Source organism: Pezoporus wallicus, unplaced genomic scaffold (genome assembly GCF_028554395.1).
Source record: "Pezoporus wallicus isolate ANWC-B61680 ecotype Strahan unplaced genomic scaffold, APGP_CSIRO_Pwel_v1 contig_8057, whole genome shotgun sequence".
Lineage (NCBI taxonomy): Eukaryota > Metazoa > Chordata > Aves > Psittaciformes > Psittacidae > Pezoporus > Pezoporus wallicus.
Window position 1 is genome coordinate 630770 of NW_026637044.1, and position 18458 is coordinate 649227.

The 18458-nt window shown below is 41.7% G+C and overlaps 1 protein-coding gene across 3 annotated transcripts in view; it reads left to right on the top strand.

Annotated features, from left to right (window-relative positions):
• SMARCC1 (SWI/SNF related, matrix associated, actin dependent regulator of chromatin subfamily c member 1) overlaps nt 1–18458 on the top strand; it is a 94118-nt gene that overhangs the window by 58663 nt on the left and 16997 nt on the right. For all 3 annotated transcript variants that reach the window (XM_057402833.1, XM_057402831.1, XM_057402832.1), the window contains 5 exons: nt 4508–4563; nt 6369–6483; nt 7361–7515; nt 13168–13302; nt 17646–17904. In XM_057402833.1, the coding sequence (XP_057258816.1) occupies nt 4508–4563; nt 6369–6483; nt 7361–7515; nt 13168–13302; nt 17646–17904 (720 nt within the window). The remainder of the gene's footprint in view (nt 1–4507; nt 4564–6368; nt 6484–7360; nt 7516–13167; nt 13303–17645; nt 17905–18458) is intronic.

The window sequence follows — 18458 nt, forward strand, 5'->3', positions numbered from 1 at the left end:
CCTTCTAGGGATGTTTTTTTTTTCCTCTCCCTCAGAGGATAAATGGAAAGCTGCATGTTTCTGTGGGAGCTCCTTTGAACTAGGAGCCTTCAGCAGATGAGGTAGTAGCCTGGTGGTCAAGGTGCTCACTGCTGATATGGGATGCTGAGACTTGACTCTCTGCTCAGCCTGATTCTAGACTGGAGAACTTGAGCTCCAGGTTCTCTTCTTCTGGAAGAGTCAACAAATTATCAAGTCATTAGTTTTTAAGAGACAGAGGCTGCCCTGTTTTGTCTTAAAATTGTCCACAGACTAGAGCTTCTCTGGCCTGTTGCAGTGGAGTTTTGGACTTTTATATGAAGCAGAACTTGGAGATACTCCACTTCTCCCTGTCATTAAGTTTTGTGGTGTTTATACAAAATTACAGACTTCTTTTTTCAGTTACACTGTTATCCCTATACCAGGAATCCTGAAGTTCTTGGTGTTTGGACTAAGCCACACCAGAATGAAAATTTGTGTATTTTGTGCACTATTTTCATAGTTGAGCTCATGATCTTCCACTTTACCGGTCCAAGCACACTTGGAATGTTCTACACTTTGTCTCCACTGCTTTATGCTTTCCTTTAGCAAGAAACTCCTTTCTTTGTAAACCTTTCTTTCATTTACTAGGAAGGATGACACTTTGAAGCTCAGTTTGGAGCTCTGTTTCTAGGCTTGAAATATCTGTCTGAAAAATCCGATCTGGATTTTCCCTGTGACATTATTATATCACTAAATCCTAACTCTGAGATAAAACTTCTGAGGAGGTATGTCTCCAGTCTCCATAAATTGAATTATGGTGGCAGATTTTTCAGATAAGTAAGTTTATTATCTTCAAATAAGCCAAGAGGAAAACCATTGTCTTTCAATCAGGCATGTTAGTGTGTTTTTCTTATATATGGGAGGGGCTTCTGTAAAAACTTCTCTACAGAACTGTTGATATTAAAGCAAAACACTTCCTACACCTGTTTTTCTTCAGTGTAGCACATAGGAATAACTGGGAAAACTAGGATTACTGTAAATGGGCACCCACAACCAGCTGATGTCTTCAGAAGCTTCGAGATGGATCAGGTCTTCTCACCAGCAGTTTTATATGGGCATGGCAGCATGTGCTGGAGTCCATGGTCTAAATAAGCTCCTCTTTAATGCCCCCATACATTAAAATGTACCAGAATTTCTTTTCTTGCAGAACAGAAACTGAGATCCTAGTTGAGGAGTACAAGACTGTGCTGTTGCTTCCCCCTTGTCTGTTCTTGCAGAACAGCTGGGTACTGAAATAAATTGTGATTTCTTGGACTTCTAGACAATCCATATGTAAAATATCAGGAAGTAGCGGTATGTTGTTCAGGGACTTTCATGGTATTCTACATCAGTATGCTTATTGTTATCCTCTTATCTCAAGAGGCCTGCTGTCATTAGCAGGAGCACTTTAAATGAATGCTTTATAAAGGAATAACTTCACGAGCCAAGGGCTAAGAACGAGGCGTGTCCTAAACACAAGAATATGCTAACTACTGTTGAAACACTCCTCTTACGAGGTGCATGCATCCAGTTCGTGGTACCAGTGGCTTTTTTTTTTTTTAATTAATATTTTTACTACTTTTTCCTTCTTCATTTTGGTCTGCCCTGTATGCCAGTTAAGCTGTTACCCGGTTGTCTGTTGTAGATGCTGAAGTCAGATAGGATGATAGCTGGTCAGCTGCTTCTCAAAAAAGGAATCTGTAGCATAAGGGCACCTGACTGTGTTTTGGCAGAATCCTGCACATATCTCTGTAATAGCTATTTGAATGCCAGACAGTAAATAGGAGGCTACAAGCTTGAAGAGCTCAGTCTAGTCAGTCAAAAGAACTAGCAACATGAGCAATAGCAGGAAGCACATAATTGTGTATTGAAGCTAAGGTTTTTTCATGCCTGGTCACAGGGCACTCTAAAGGTGCTTGTGGTCAAGGTCAGGATTTGGGTGTTGGCAAAGTCGGTTTGGGTTCTAAATATGAAAGCATAAGAGGCTGTACGGACCCACACATCTGTGGCAGTGAGAGGACCTGCCAAGCATCCAAACAGCTCTTATTGCATACTTGTAGCTTCTTAAGACTATTTCCCAAATGACTTGTGCTTTTCTGTTTTGACCTCTGGGGAGTAACCTGAAGACTGCTTTGGTCTAGATGGAGATTTTTGATGACCAGTTTGGAACTGGGGGCTACAGTGATGTAGGTGAGCTGACCCTGCTCTCAGTAAAGGTCTGCTCCTGAGCACGTGCTTGGCACATTTGTCTTCTTTTTTCATGAGGAAGTAGTTCATGGCTCCAGTATGGGAGCCCTGGTCTAGAGGCTGTCTTGTGTGATCCCTATGAAAATTCAGGTGATGGTGTAAGCAGAGGCTTCATCTCCTGGAGCAGTCCAGGAAATGGTTACTGCACAGAGACCCTAATCCAATCAGCCATTAGAATAACCTCACCAGGGAAATGGTGGATTCCCCAGTGTTGGACATTTAAGATTAAGCTGGACAGGGTGCTGGGCCATCTAGCCTAGGTCATGCTTTGCCTAGAAAGGTTGGACCAGATGATCCTTGAGGTCTCTTCCAACCTGGGATTCAGTGATTTACAGAAAGCCTTGCACATCTTACAACATCCGTCAGCAGTACCTGAAGCCACTGGGGAGAAGTAAGAGCTTACCAATGCTATTGCACTCTTCAGCATTAGCACTGGAGGATGCAGCTCACCACTCTTTTTTTCCTTTTAAAAAAGCTGGGAGTGGAGCAGGCTATCCTGTGATGACATTGTCAGGAGATGTTTGTTCAGCCTCAGTCTGTGTCTCATTTGTTTGGATGGCTGTATTTTTGGATACAGAGGAAGTTCAGAGCTTTCAGCTGGTAATTTATGTGCTTTTATTGCTTTATATCTAACCAACAACTGCCTCTTTGCTCAGATGTGATTCATATCTTGTTTAGCACCTAACTAGGCAGTTGCAGTTGGACTCTAGAGGAGCTGCAATACAGCTTTTTCTAGTGAAAGGGTGAAGAAAGTGTTAGGGTTTAACTTCAGTCATTTCACTGATATATTATTTAGTAAAACCCCACAGTTATTATCATTACCGCTGAGAAAGAAGCAAGGGAATGAACAATCAAGGTCCGAGTGAGAGCACTGTCCAGGAATATCTACCATAGCATGACACCTTTTTGGGCCAGTTTCTTTGATTTGAGATTCATTGTTCAGTTCAGACTCAAATACTTGCTTTGCATGTATTTCTGAGGGCTTGGACACAATTTCAGGGACCTTTGGGGAGAAATGTATTTGGAGGAACAGCACAAAGAGCCATACAGGACTGCGAACCAGCTGGTCATCATGTTTATCCAGGGCATAAACATCGTGTTTGTGCAGAGCAGCAGGTAGGAAGGGTGTGAAATAAGGTTTCATTGTGCAGGGTTTCACCTCAAACCGGTGCTGAGGATAACGGTTCCCTTCCTTGAACTCACAGAATGAGTTTAAGAAGAGACCTTAAAGCTCCCGCAGTTCCAACCCCCTGCCATAGGCAGGGACACCTTCCACTAGACCAGGTCGCTCCAAGCCCAGTCCAACCTGGCCTTGAACACTGCCAGGGATGGGGCAGCCACAGCTTCTCTGGGCAGCCTGTACCAGGGCCTCACCACCCTCACAGGGAAGAACTTCTTCCTCAGATCTCATCTAAATATCCCCTCTATCAGGTTAAAGCCATTCCCTCTTGTTCTATCCCTACAGGCCCTTGTCAAAAGCCCTTCTTCAGCTTTCTTGTCTGGGGCCAGAAATAACGAGATCTTTTGTGTTTTAAGAATAGTGTTGGTGCTTTAACAAATTTGCTAGTGCTTAATGTTACTCTGGTCTTGAATAATTATTTTGAAGTCTACACTGGAGAATTATGATATTTGCACCACCTGCAAAATAGAATTTAAATCATCAGTTGACCTGCAGTGCATGACAGTGCCTCTGGAGATAGACCTTTCATCAAAAGCAGCTCAGGGGATCTTGTGCTAAGGAGGAATTACAAGTCTGGCAGCACTGTAATTGAGGTAAATCACGTAACTGTCAACCGTCTACAGAATCAAATTGGCTGTATTGTGGAAAACATTTTATAATACTATGACTTACCAATGGAAATTGCTGTGTGATATGAATACTGCAGAACTGTGCAACTGAACTGTCCTTTATGTAGCTAAAATTTATATATTTGATTGTTTCTCTCTACATGGGTAAACTGGGGGTTTCAGCAGGGCATAGATAATGTAATGTTTCGTCCTGCTTGTTGGACTGAAAAGAAAAAACAGTTCAATTTTCAAGTAAATTTGATTTTTAATCTAAAATTAGTGTAATAAGCTTTTAGTCGTCCAGGAGCTTAGTGTTGTGCCTTTCTTTAAACTACTGTTAGTAGAGAACACAAAATTTTAGTTAACCCTGAGAAAAATGTTGAATATGATAAATGAATATTATGGCAATTCTAAATACTGTTTGTTTTCTCAGATGGAGCTGAAGAAGAAAAGATGGAAACGGAGCCAGATGGGCAACAGCCTGAGAAGGTAAGCTTGGCTTAGTACGTGGGTTCTGAAAAGATACTTAGAATGCTTACAAACCTGAATTACTGCGTTCTGAAATGTGTGATAAGAAAGGCAGACAGCAGTGTGCTGGTCAGTGTATGTGTCCACAGGGAAAAATTTTCAGTCTCCATAGTGCTTCATTTTCTTAGGAGTCATTTAGTTTCAAACCATACAGAGACATTTCTTTTGCTGGGCAGCTGGCAGTGAGATATTGGTGTGGTGTTTTCTAGTCTTGAGGAACAAAGGTTGGATCAGGAGGAAATGAAAACTGGGTGGCACCAAATGAACTGGAGACTTAAGCTGCAGAAGGACACTGGTTTGTGATTTGTAACGGTCTAAAGTGTCACTTCAAAGTTTTGCCCTAGGAAAGCTTGTTATGTGACAGATTGCATTCCCAAAGAATGCAGCTTTCAGTTCTGGCAAGATCGGGGCTTTCCAGGAAATGTGTGAGTTTGGGTTACTTGCAGTATTTGGCAACCATTTCTGAGTATAGTGTACAGAGCTGAACAGATAAACTTAATGAAACTATTGCCCCAGCTGCATCTCACCTTTCCTATGGTAGTGCAAGTTACATGTCTGCTCTGTGTGACCGTGTGCAGCTTAGTGGATGTGGGAGGATGAGATCTATCTCACAAAGGTGTCAGTTGCTGAGCTGGGCAGTGAAACTCCTCAATCCAAGAAGTCTGGGCTAGCTCTTCTTTATACATGTGTGTATTGTGTACTCTTGCTGTTAGGTATGATGCGTCCTGCCCATAAAACCCAGATATTTAGAAATTAAATTCAAGCTGTTGGTAATGCCTACAAGAGTGCAGTTGTTTGGGCTTTTTCATAACCCCATGTCTACAGACACAGCATCTCTTTTCAGCTAGTGTACAGTAATGGCACTGGCTGTGATTGCTTCAGACCTTGAGCTAAGGTAATACCCTGGAATTAAAACATCACCCTGCTAAATAAGTGGTGGTGAGTGTTTACTGAGTCTGCAGCAACAGGTGATACTTCTGCGTCTCCTGCTTCATCAGATGAGATAAAACTTGCCTAACAGCTGCTGAATGTAGTTGGGATGTTATTTCTCATTCTCTTTTCAGGTAGTTCTTTTTCTGCCTTTCCAGTGAATAGCCAGGTACACCTAGGTAGATGTAAGTATAGACGTCTTGGTCACAGTTTAACAAGATTAATTATTCTGTAGAGCAGGCTAAATGAGAAGCGTTCAAGTCAGTCTGGAGTATTTCCAAGGGAAAAATGATACTTGCTGTATTAAGCATGAAGCTGCTCCTTGCTTGCTGCCACCGATTCCTAGGGAGAATGGTGTACATGCACCTTCCTGTGACATGTAATCTTACTGCAGCATTTATTGCCATAGGAGGCTGTTGTGGCCGTGAGTTGTGCAGAGTTTGGAGCAGTGTGGATAGGTTAATACTGTGTAAGTTATGAACAGAGCAGACACTGGAAAGGATGTAGCTCTTATGCACAAACTGCTGGAATAAATGGGGGCAGCACAGGGGGCAGAACATGTTCTTACCTGTCATCTTAGTTCAGGATTTCTTGTACCTTCAGATGAGCCCAGGCTGGCTGAGGCTACTGAAGCTGATAGACTTTGTCCAGTGTAGCAGCTACTTTGTTTATTCTTATTTCAGTTACGATTGTCAAAATGGACTGAAGTAGGAGACAACCCTTAAAATTTTATCTCTTCCTTTATGATAACAAATTAATTTGAAAGCTATAAACAAAGTTAACAGTGAATGTCTTCTATAGCTCTCATTCTTCAAACAATCTTTCATCCCGTTTAGGTTGAAAACAAAGCAGAAAATGAAGTTGAGGAAGGTGATAAAGTACAAGAAGGAGAAAATGAGAGGAATACAGAAAAAGAGCAAGATAGTGAAGTGACTGCAGACACTAAGCCAGGTAATGGTTCCCAGCTGTTCCTGAAGCTGTGTTAGCTTTAATGGCCTTCCTCTAAAGCAGTTGGAATAGACTATAAACTCAACTGTGGCTGAAATATTTCCTCTTGCGCATCAGGCTGCTTCATAGTTCAGTAGTAAATATTCTAGTTTAATTTCACTGCTTAAGCTCAGGCACTAAATTCCTGCCTGAACTCATTTGAGACCTCATCTGAGCTTTTTTTCCACTGTGTGTAGTGACTGGGTGAAGAAATTGCAGTAGCAAAGAGAGTGTAGGTCATATAAATTACTTTCTTTTGACTACTGCACACCATTTGATCATTTTTGATGCAAAGAAATGGGACTGCTCATTTCTGTGCTTAGAAGTTAATGTGTTAGCTCAGTTTCCCTGTAATGGGATGCAGAGCCTTTATTTTTTGACAGGCTGAGTGCTGGGGTTTTTTTTCTACGTAAGAGATGATTCTTACTTAACATGTTTCCTTTGTACCTCATGAATATATTGTTTTTTCCTGGAACTTGGCATTCTGTGTTTTAGCACCAGGTAGAACAAGAAGCTTTTGGATTTGATAGAATATGGAATTGATTTGGAAACGCAGCTGAAATGTTCTGATGAAAGTAAGCTGATGGCAGGAGATGAATTGACAGAATGGAAATAAAAAGTATTTAAATTTTTCCTATTTGCTGGATTGGATCTTCTTAGACTAGAGCTGTTCCTCTGTCAGCATTTCGGCGAGTAGCAATACTATAACGTAGGAATATGACAGTGTGTGGATGAATTAATTTGACTAATGAAGGTGCACATAGTGCAGTTTCTGTCCTGACGCGATACTGTTAACAAGGGGAGAATGCACGTAAGGGACTTGTTGGGAAATCTCTTTCAGAAGAGAAGGAGGCAGAAGAGAACAAGGAGAATGTTGATGCAAGCAAAGACAAAGAAAACGAGGCTGGGAAGAAGAAAGTGGAACATGAAATCTCGGAAGGAAATGTAGCTACAGCTGCAGCTGCTGCCCTTGCCTCAGCTGCCACCAAAGCAAAGGTTTGTTTTATACAAATATCCATTGGCTTTGCTTCCAGTTCACATTAGAACTCTTCTTAAAATGGTCCTTTGTTCCAGATCTGTGTGATTTCTTATTCTAACTTCTAATACCTTGAAGGAGCACAAGTGCCTTCTTCAGTTTCTTCTGCTTGAACTCCAAAGTAAAATAGTGTACAGTTTAATTCAGGCAGCTACTTTTATGATCGTGAAATCGATGAACGTACCTAAGAAATAGCCCAAAGATGTATTTATCATTTTTGGAAAGACTTTTCTCTGTTTGGTAGCTCTGGCTGTAATGCTGAGGGTGTAGTCCTGGGTGATAAAACCTGCACTTTTTCTGCTTTGCCACTGCTGCTCTGTGGGCTTCACACAAACCTTCTGTGCTTGGATTCCTTGTCTGCAAGAGCAATGGGATTGATTCTACTGCTGCAGTTTTTTTGACAGGCAACTTAATGATTTTGTTGTTGTTCAGAAGAGCTGTGTGTTAAAAGCACATTCTTGTCCTTCTGTCACTAAACTTCTGTTTGTTTGTCTGTAGTGTTGTAATAAGCTGTGGTTTGAATCAGTGCTCTATCTAATAGCTTTTCTTTACCCTACTATTGCTAATTGCATGTTGTCTTTCATGTTCTTTCTGAATACTCTTTTCAAAATCTGCATTCTCTTTTTTTTTTCTTCTTTTTTTTTTTTTTGATTCAAGTCGAAGTTTGGGGTTTTTAATTGCTCTTGAATTCAGTGCCATGTTCCATAGCACCTACTTCATAGGTACCAAAAGCAGAGCATTGATGGTGGTTGTTTCCTTATGGATTTCCGGGACATAATGGTGGACATAACAAGGTGTTGCATGTGTCATACTGACTTTTCCAGTGTGATCTTTGACTCTTACAACGTTAGTTTGTTTTTTTTTCCCAGCTGCATGATACGTATTGAGGATAGTGTGATGATAGGTGTTGTCATCATGAGATTTGAGGATAATTTTAGTTGCTACCTTACGAGCCAGGTTCTAAAATCACAAGTTGCATAAATTCAGCATTGCATAATGTCAGAGCTAGGCACCCTTGCTGTGTAGAACCCCACTTTGCACGTAAACTTCAGGCTCATTATTTTGGTGGTGTGTGGAGTCCAAACTGGCTCCCTTGTTCATCACTTCACCTTTTGGTGTCTGAACCTACAGTGCTCCTAGCACCAAGCTCTCTTACCAAGAATAATGTACTTTCAGTTCATCAGACTTGGAATCATAGAATCACAGAGTGGTTTGGGTTGGAAGGGACCTTAAAGCTCACCCAGTTCCAAACCCCTGCCGTGGGCAGGGACACCTTCCACTAGACCAGGTTGCTCCAGGCCCCATCCAGCCTGGCCTTGAACCCTGCCAGGGATGGGGCAGCCACAGCTTCTCTGGGCAACCTGTGCCAGGGCGTCCCCACCCTCACAGGGAAGAACTTGTTCCTCACATCCCATCTAAATCTGCCTTTTGTCATTTTAAAGCCATTCCCTCTTCTCCTGTCATTACCTGCCTTTATCAAAAGTCTCTCTTCAGATTTCTTACAGGTATTTTCAGCCAAGATGAAAAAAAAACCCCTGCATGTTATATGCAGGGTTATATATGTATATAAGGAGGCATGAGATTTAATCTCTGTTTTATGGAAGGCTACTTGCTCCAAATAAAGATGATCTACTTTCCTTCCTTTGTGGTAGTAAGTGCTAGAGAAAGAAGTGACTTGGCTAATGGTGGTTTTCATTATGGCAATAATATTCTAGATGAATTTTAGCTTTATGTTATAGGAAATAATATAATTAGGATGTTCACACTTCAGAGTAGCATTCAAATTCAACAGGGATCTCTCCACTTAAAAAGCCAAGACAGTATTAAAGCTTTCAGTGAGCTGTATCTTGTCTGAGAAAGTAATTTGATTCTTCATCATAAACTCCAGACCTGGTCATGTGAAGAGCTGTTATGAAGTCATTTTCCTTACAGTTTTTACACTGGAGGAATATCTCAGCTGGCTTCTCAGGAGAAACAGGAGTTCAAGGTAGACACTCAAAGTGTTGTTTTTCCTTCGAGATAAGCGGTTTCACCAAAGGGATGTGCTGTTTGAGAAGTGGTACATTTAAGGGTGAGACTCTGTTACTACATATAAAATACAGGAACAATTTTAAATTTATTTTTGCAGGTTATGGCTTCTGTACAAACAATATTAGAATTAAAGTCCCCTTTCCTCATTTTCTTCTCAGACTCCTAAACCACTGTAAGGTATTTTTTCCTTTCTATATGTAGGTAGCACCTTATAGAAAATGTCATCTCTACTGCAGGTTCCTGTTAGCTTTTTTCCAGTTGCAAATGAGCTGTAGAGCTTCTGCTGGAGCTCTTGATCAGTCATAATTTGACCTCCTGCATAACACCTGACCTCGTGACTTCCCTGAATTCCTGTTTTGAGGCAGCTGTGATTGAAAGCGTCTTTTCTAGAAGACACATATCAAAACTGCCAGTGATGCAAAACCTCCTGTGATTGTTCAGAAGTTTTTTCCATGGGTGGTAAACTTTGCTGTCCAGCTTTATTCCTAGTTCAATTCAATTCAACCACCAACCACTGAAGTACCTTCCTTTGCCTGCTGAATTGAAAAGCCTTTGGTTATTGATCACTTTTTTCATGTGTTGTAGGGATTTAGAAAAGTAAGATTAAGGTATAGAAGGGGCCCTGTTGCCAAAATCGTGTTTTCTTTTTGCAAGCAGCTACATCCTATCTTCTGTTTAGAGACAAATCAAGTTGTCTTTAATTGGCTCCTTCTTGCTGCTGCTCTAGAAACTCACTGTAGGACTTTTTTCATCTCATGCTTGGGAAGTATGCATGACAGGGCTTGTTTTTTCCTATTATGTGCCTTCATTTAGAAAGTTTTTGTTATCTGCCACCTTGGTTCTATTTCATGTGTGAAAGACAGTCTTACCCCTTTTGGCCTCACAAAACAAGAGCTCGGTGAAGCGGCTAGTCTCTTTTCACAGCATAGGAAAAGGGAATGAAGAAAGTGTGGTTTTCTTTGCCTGTTGCAGTTGCAGCTAAACTGTTGCGTGTGGATGAGAATTCAGTTGAGAATTCCAGTTAGATGGATGCTATCAGTTTTCCAGAGGTGGTCCAATTTTACAGGTGTCCATACCAGTTGTCACACTCATACTCTTGCTTTGATTAGCTAATTTCACAGCAAAAGCTGGGTTTAAGGTGATCAGGGAATGGGCTAGGTTCTGTGAAAGTGCCTGTAATGTGTGTGTGCTTGGTTAGTAGCTAGTCATTGTAGAATCATGTCATATAACGGTTGGAAGGGACCTTAAGGCTCACCCAGTTCCAACTTCCCTGACACCTTCAGAGGCAGAGGCAGAGACGCCTTCCACTAGACCGGGTTGGTCCAAGTCCCATCCAGCCTTGCCTTTGAACACTGCAGGGGATGGGGCAGCCACAGCTTCTTGGGGCAATTCCTCCCAAGCTGGTCAGCATTCACCCAGAAATATAACTTCCGAGCAGTGGAACTGGAGTCAGTATTGTGGCAACAGGAACAAACCCAGACACAGAGCCACTCATGGCTGCACTTGTGTTTAGGGCTCCTGTGCTGAAGTCCTAAACCAAAGTGTCATTCTGTATCCTCTCTCCGCTGGGGCTGGTTCAATGGCTGGCTCAGTGATACTGGGGTCATTCAGAATTGCTGTCTCCCAGGATAATGTCACATACCAGCTGCCTTTTTCTTTGTTTATGACTTAAGGTGGATGCAGCAATGTGTTTATCAGACAATTTAAATCACTGTTACTTTAGTCTTGTCATGACCGACTCAAAAATATTTCTGTTCTTTGTCCATGTGAAAGCACTGGTTAATGCTAGGTTAAGTGACAAATCTCTCTGTCTCTTTAGAGAAAATGTCAATGATGATTTCTAATGTGTATTTTGAGACCTGTCTCTTTCCTAATCACATGCCTTGCTTGATTTTATGTTAATATGATTTCATTATTAAAATTGTGTGCCTCAAGCAAGGCAGAATGACTGCCAGAAGGTTGTGTGTGTCGACAAACATACTTCTGTCCAACTTCTTATACAAATGAGTTTCATCTACTGCGTGGTATTAATTGATGCCAAAATCAAGCTTAGAATCATAGAGTAGTTAGTGTTGGAGAGGACTTGAAGGTCATCTAGATCCAACCCCCCTGCTGTGGGCAGGGACACCTTACACTAAATCATATCACCCAAGGCCTCGTCCAACCTGGTCTTGAACAACATGTGTTATTTAGATCTACTGAAGACTTATTTTATTGCTGGTGGGTTACCGGGCTGAATCACAGAATGATAGAACACTGTCAAATGGCACAACATACTAATGATGGAAAGAGTATCATACATTTTTAAGAAATTATGTTTATAATTAGGAATACCAGGGAATTTTATAATGTTTCTATTCTCCAGCTCAGTATTTCTCCCACTTCTTAGCCAAAGCTTGGGGCACAGCTTGCTAGATACAAGTTGCTGTTTGCAGCTTGAGCTGGGTAAGATCTAGCTTTTTCTTTTTTCCTTCCATCCCTCAACTCCTACCTTCCCCTTCTCAAAAGCCAACCCTCCTTCCCACTCACCCTTTGGATGTGTCAGGAAGGCTTTGCTTGGACACTGTGTTCGGGAAACATCCCTTGATTATTCATACACAAACTCCCAAGCAGTATGCACAATGGGTGTGTTGAGCATATTTTGGTTTTGAACAGCAGGCTTCTAACAAAACCTAGTAAAAGGTGTCCTTAACATGCCTTTCACACTTGGAGAGTGTGAAACACTTGTAGGCTGTCTCATGTATCACATGCATACAGACATCTATATATTCTGTATCATTTATGTAGAAGTGTGTATGTGTAAATGGGGTAAAGCTAAAGCTGTGTAAAAAAATCTCTTTGCCTTTTTCTGCAGTTTGCTTTTGCAGTTTAAATACAGCTTTGCCTTCAGCTTTCCTCTGCAATAGAAATACTGTGCAACCTGGTTATAAAAGGAAACTGGAGATTTATTATTTTTTTTTTGACAGTTCCTTCTAATATCTGTGTAGAGATTTCTCTGCACGCTCTTACTCACCTAAGGTGGAATTGCTGTGCTGAGAAAGCTTATGGTTTAGTGATCTGGTGCTACATATAATGGGAATATGCTCAACTAGATACACAGCTTGAGATACATTTACTTGAGCAAAAAGAATATTTGAATGGCAAAGGCATGCAAAAGTCATCTCACTGTTGCTGTGGGTTTGTTCCAGGTAAGTCTCTTGAGTGTGTTTTGGTGAAAGCTTTTTGGATGACCTGCAGCTGACTCAGTAGAATGGACCGTGGCTCCCTCATTTGCATTTCCACTGAAACTGCACGCTGCACTCAGAAGAGTTCAAGGCAAAGCTGGGTTGCTCACGAGTACTGAGCATCCACAGTACCTCTCGTATTAAAACTTGACTTCTGTTTATTTGATTAAAAGCTAAACAATCTTCCAAGGGCTTCTGGTTCCAAGCATAAGATTGATTATCTAATGTCATGTTTTCTGTCCAGAAGTGGAAAAGAATGGCTAAAGCTAGATGTAGGCATAGTTGACTGAGTTGTTCACTTTAAAGCACTTTATTTTGTAAATGTGTGTAAATCAAAACCCTGTGTTTTATCCTCAGCACCTAGCAGCAGTGGAAGAAAGAAAGATCAAATCCTTGGTTGCCCTTTTGGTGGAAACACAGATGAAGAAGCTGGAGATAAAACTTCGCCATTTTGAGGAGTTGGAAACTATTATGGACAGAGAGAAGGAGGCGGTAAGCAGGGGTTCTAGAATAATTCAGTCACTGCAAAGATTTATATATGCTAACAGCAGAAAAACTAGCAACTTCAGCTGTTCCTTGCCTTTATGCAGGTCTTTCTCCTTCAGGTAGAATTCATGATTAGTACACAGTAGCATTTGAAGGCTCTCCTTTATCCAGTGTCTTCTCTTTACCATAAGCAGAGAACTGGTGGTATCCCAGATCTGCTTCATAATCTTTACTCCTGTCATCTAAGCATGAGCGTGGAATTCATGCTGAGCCTTTATGTAGGCCTTATCACATGAATGATACCATAGAGTGGTGTGGATTGGAAGGGAGCTTAAAGCTTCCCCAGTTCCAACCCTCTGCCACAGGCAGTGACAGCTTCTACTATACCAGGTTGCTCCAAGCCTCGTCCAACCTGGGCTTGAATACTGCCAGGGATGGGGCAGCCACAGCTTCTCTGGGCAGCCTGTGCCAGGGCCTCACCACCCTCACAGGGAAGAACTTCTTCCTCAGATCTCATCTCAATCTCCCCTCTGTCAGTTTAAAGCCATTCCCCCTTGTCCTGTCTCTACCTGCCCTTGTCAAAAGCCCCTCTCCAGCTTTCTTGTCAGACGCTTTAGGTTCTGGAAGCTGTTCTAACGTCTCCCTGGAACAAAACTGAATTGACAAATGTAATGATAAAGCGCAGCTGGGCAAGCTAAAGAAGAAAGTTGGTTTCTGTCTTCAGTCTAGCGAGGCTGTAAGCCAGGACTCAGATCTTTATTGAGGTCTAGCTAGCTGAAGAAGGTGGTGACACTGAGAGCATGTATATGGTGCATCCCAAGAAGGGCTGTATTTATATTGTAGCACTATTAATGACACTTTGCTAGAGACTTGCATATCCCTAAAAACAGGGTATAACAAGTAAGGGATGATGGCTGTGGCTGTCAGTGCCTGGGCTGCGCATCAGTTACAAGGTGTTGTTTCGTATATAATGTGACAGGCTTCCAGAGAAACAGTTTCTCTCCAGCTACTGTGAAGATGACTCAAAACTTCATTTTTTATCAGCTGGTGGTCATTATTTGATTTTTTTCTGTTGTATAGCTTCTTCATTTTGTCAATAGGCAATTACTCTAGATGTGTTACAGATACTCATAATTCTAGGGATTTTCCCATTTGCCCTACCAAGTGAATTTAATGCAGTTTACATCCTCACATGGTTATTAATAGAATCAAAATATCTCAAGGTTGAAGGAACCTACTAGCGTCATTGAGCCCACCTCCCTACTCCTCACAGGACTGCCTAAAACTAAATTGTATGACTAAGAGTGTTGTCCAGATGCTCCTTGACCTCTGAAAGGCTTGGTACTGTAACCACTTGCCTGGGGAGCCTCGTCCGGTGACTGACCACCCTCAGTGAAGAACTTTTTCCTAATGTCCAACCTGAACTTCCCCTTAATCACATTGATGGAGTTTGACAAACTGGTTTGTTTTGTTTTTTTTTTTTTGTTGTAGCAGAATGTCAGCAAAAATTTCTAGATAGCTCAGCATCCTCAGCCATGTCAGTGTTGCGTTTGCCTCTGACACTGATTGGCAGCTCAAGAAATGGACCTAACTATTTTGAAAAGGTTCTCTGTGGATTTCCTTCTTTGGGGGATACATTCTATTAGTGACAGGTTGAGGGTTTTTTCCATTTTGAGGGAGATGACATTTTCCTTTTTAAAAATGTGCATACCAATTTTTCCCTTGCCTTTCGGGTAGTTAAATTTAGTCCTTTCACCTGTCATTGTGGATATTTAGTGGAATAATTAAAGCAAAAAATATCCTTGGTGCCACTGTACACTATGTGTATGTCCGTATTTTGCTGCACTGGGTTTTTTATTTGTAGTAAAGGTAAGGCGATTGTAAGCGTTGAACGAATTCTGCTGCAGACTGGACGGTGTTAGATTTTACACAGAACACATTTACTTCGGTGTTTAAGTGCTGCAAACTCTGTGTGTAACCAGGGACCTTGTTGGTAAGATCCTTGTTGACCCAAAATTTATAATGGCAGGTGAATGCTTGCTTTATTGTTTGTGTTTGGGGAGGGAGTTACTTGCTGAAGAATAAATTGTGGGGTACAATAATAGTTATTGTATGAATATACATCAGATGCCTGTAATAGTCCTTCTAATTGTGAATCACTTCACAAGAGTGCAGAAACATGCTCTTGCAAATTTAAGGATGTTCAAGAGTGTAGTATTCATTACTTACATACCTAAAATTTTGACTGATTTCCTGAATCACATCATGTAGGGCGATTGTGTGGCAAACTGATAGATGCTGATCTCCATTAAGGTGCCTAGCATCACTCTTGCCTGACATTGCTACAGGTATAACTTGAGTTTTGAGAGTTGAAGAGCAGAGCAAATTACTGATACATAGCCCACAAGAAAATGTGTTATTACCACAAATTACTACCAGTTGTCTTAATGCTAACCTGGGGATACAACTGTAGGTTGTGTCTGTAAACTTGCTTCTGAAATGATTACAACAAATCATAGAATCATGGAGTACTTTGGGTTGGAAGGGACCTTCAAGTTCATCCAGTTCCAACCCCCCTGCCATGGGCAGGGACACCTTCCACTAGACCAGGTTGCTCCAAGCCCTGTCCAGCCTGGCCTTGAACACTGCCAGGGATGGGGCAGCCACAGCTTCTCTGGGCAACCTGTGCCAGGTCCTCACCACCCTCACAGGGAAGAACTTCTTCCTCAGATCTCATCTCAGTCTCCCCTCTGTCAGGTTAAAGCCATTTCGCCTTGTCCTATTCCTACTTGCCCTTGTCAAAAGCCCTTCTTCAGTTTTCTTGTTGGCTGCCTTAAGGCCACAGTGATGTGTCTCCAGAGCCTTATTAAATGCAAGAATCTAATACAGAACCAGGTGTTCGGGGCTCTGCACCAGTTTTAAGACTAACTAGTGTTATAACTCGTGTCTTTTTCCTCTGTCCAGCTGTCTTTTCTCATCCTGAGAGGAGGGAATGTATGGAAGGGAACTTTCCACTGGCTTTCCAAAGTACAAGGTGTATTTGCAGGCACTGGCTGCCGTTTGGAGATACTTTGTAAAGATTTTTTTGTCAACTGTAGCAGGATAGGGTACCATGAAGAGAGCAAAGCAGGAATACAAAAGGACTATAAAAAGCATGGTGTAGCCCTAGTTCTTGCCTAAGCCTTTGTTTCAGGTCATTTGCAGTAATTTTTCTCTGAACTGCCTGCCACCTACAGAGTCTGTTTCCACACATGAACGATTACACCATTGGTGTACGTGCCTCTTTGTTTTATCAAGTTCTTCCCTCTAACGTATCAGATTGGTCAAGGAAAAAAGAGTCATGGCAGCATGAATAATCACATTGTAGTTCCCACACGCAGAAAACCAGTCCCCAACAAGTAGCATGTATTATTCATTAGGCTCTCTCCCCATCTGGTTCTCCTGGTGAATGTGTGCTCTGTAGTATTCTGTTTTCATCCGTGCTTTGTCAGCAGTCAGACTGCTAACACAAAGTATTGATGGAGCTTTGGGATTTTTGGAGAACTTCTGCTAGGTGGAAGTCTCCTTGGCAACCTGCTTTTCAGATAAATTATGGAGTATACCTTAAAATACTCATTAAATATTTGTAAACCAGTCACGCAAATCCCTGTGTCCAGTTGCTTAAGAGTACTAGATGTAGAGATGCGTTACGATTTTTTAAGTAAGTCAAATGACGCATTTCCTCAACCAGACAGTGACCAGTCATAAAAATGCCCAACAGCAAGAAATATTTTCTGTAGCTTTTATGGTCTTTTCATTTTGGGCTTGCTTACTGTCTATGTGGCTTCATAATCAAATTAACTTGTTTTATGTTAATTGGCCTAAATTACATGAGCATTTTTACATAATACTCAATAGGGCAAATCATTGCTGCCTGGCTATCACGATGTCCAAGTCCTACATTTAAAGTAAAGGCACGGAGTAGGATCCTGCCTATAGCCACTGAGCTTGTGCTTTTGCATGCATATTCTGCTTTGGTCTTGCCCTGGAAAATCTTAGTTTCCTGTGCCCCCTTATACCAACACGTGCAGAAGACAGAAAAACATTTAATTTCTTCTAGAATTGTTTTAAGGCTGAATGCTCTGCACAGTACTCATTGAGTAGTGTGTTGTATTACTGAGAGATACTTTAGGACAAAGCAAGGTGAGTTTGCCTGTTCCAGCTGGGAAAATGGCCTGGACCCTTTACTAAAACTTGCTGCAAATCAGGCAGTTGGGTATCAGTAGGATGGGTGTTTGATTAGCAGAAACATAGTCTAAATGTATAGTTCCTAACTTCGCTTTGCCTTTTTCCTCCTATTTTTGATATAGTTAGAGCAGCAGAGACAACAGTTGCTAACAGAACGCCAGAATTTTCACATGGAACAGCTGAAATATGCTGAATTAAGGGCTCGTCAGCAAATGGAGCAGCAGCACAGTCAAAACCCACAGCAGCCTCACCAGCACTCTAGTGGGCCTGGGATGAACCCCCTTGGGGCACCAGCACATCCAGGCTTACTGCCTCATCAGCAGCCCCCACCATACCCTATGATGCACCACCAGATGCCACCACCTCACCCACCACAGCCAGGTAAGGAGGAGAAAACTCCCTTATGTTGATCGCCATTCATGATAGCGTAAAATCAGAGGAAGAGGTACTGCTGGGTAAGATTGCACAAGGTGTAATAGATGGGCTGTGTTACATAGTGTTTTATAATGGCATTGCTTATAAACCAGAAAAGAAACACAGTTTACTAGGACTCTTTGTACCGCAGCTGCATTTTACAGCTTTTGTCCTCGTAGATGTGCAGAGGGAGCTTGGGGAGGAGGCATCTTATCAATGGGTATGAACATCCAAAAGGAGGGAATGAAGGAAAGCACTAGGCTCTTCACAGTAGCGCCCAATGACAGGGCAAGAGGGCAGTGGACACGAAACACATTAAATTATATCCAGACACAGGAAAATACTGTTTATTTCCTCTGAGGGTTGTCAAACCCTGGAGCGTGTTCCCCAGCAAGGCTGTGGAGTCTCCATCACTGGAGATAGTCAAGCTCTAAATTAAAATCATGGAGCTGCCCCTAAGTATTGCTTTTGAGTACAAAAAATACTTGTTTCTATACTCTTAGACTTTTTTATGCCAAATG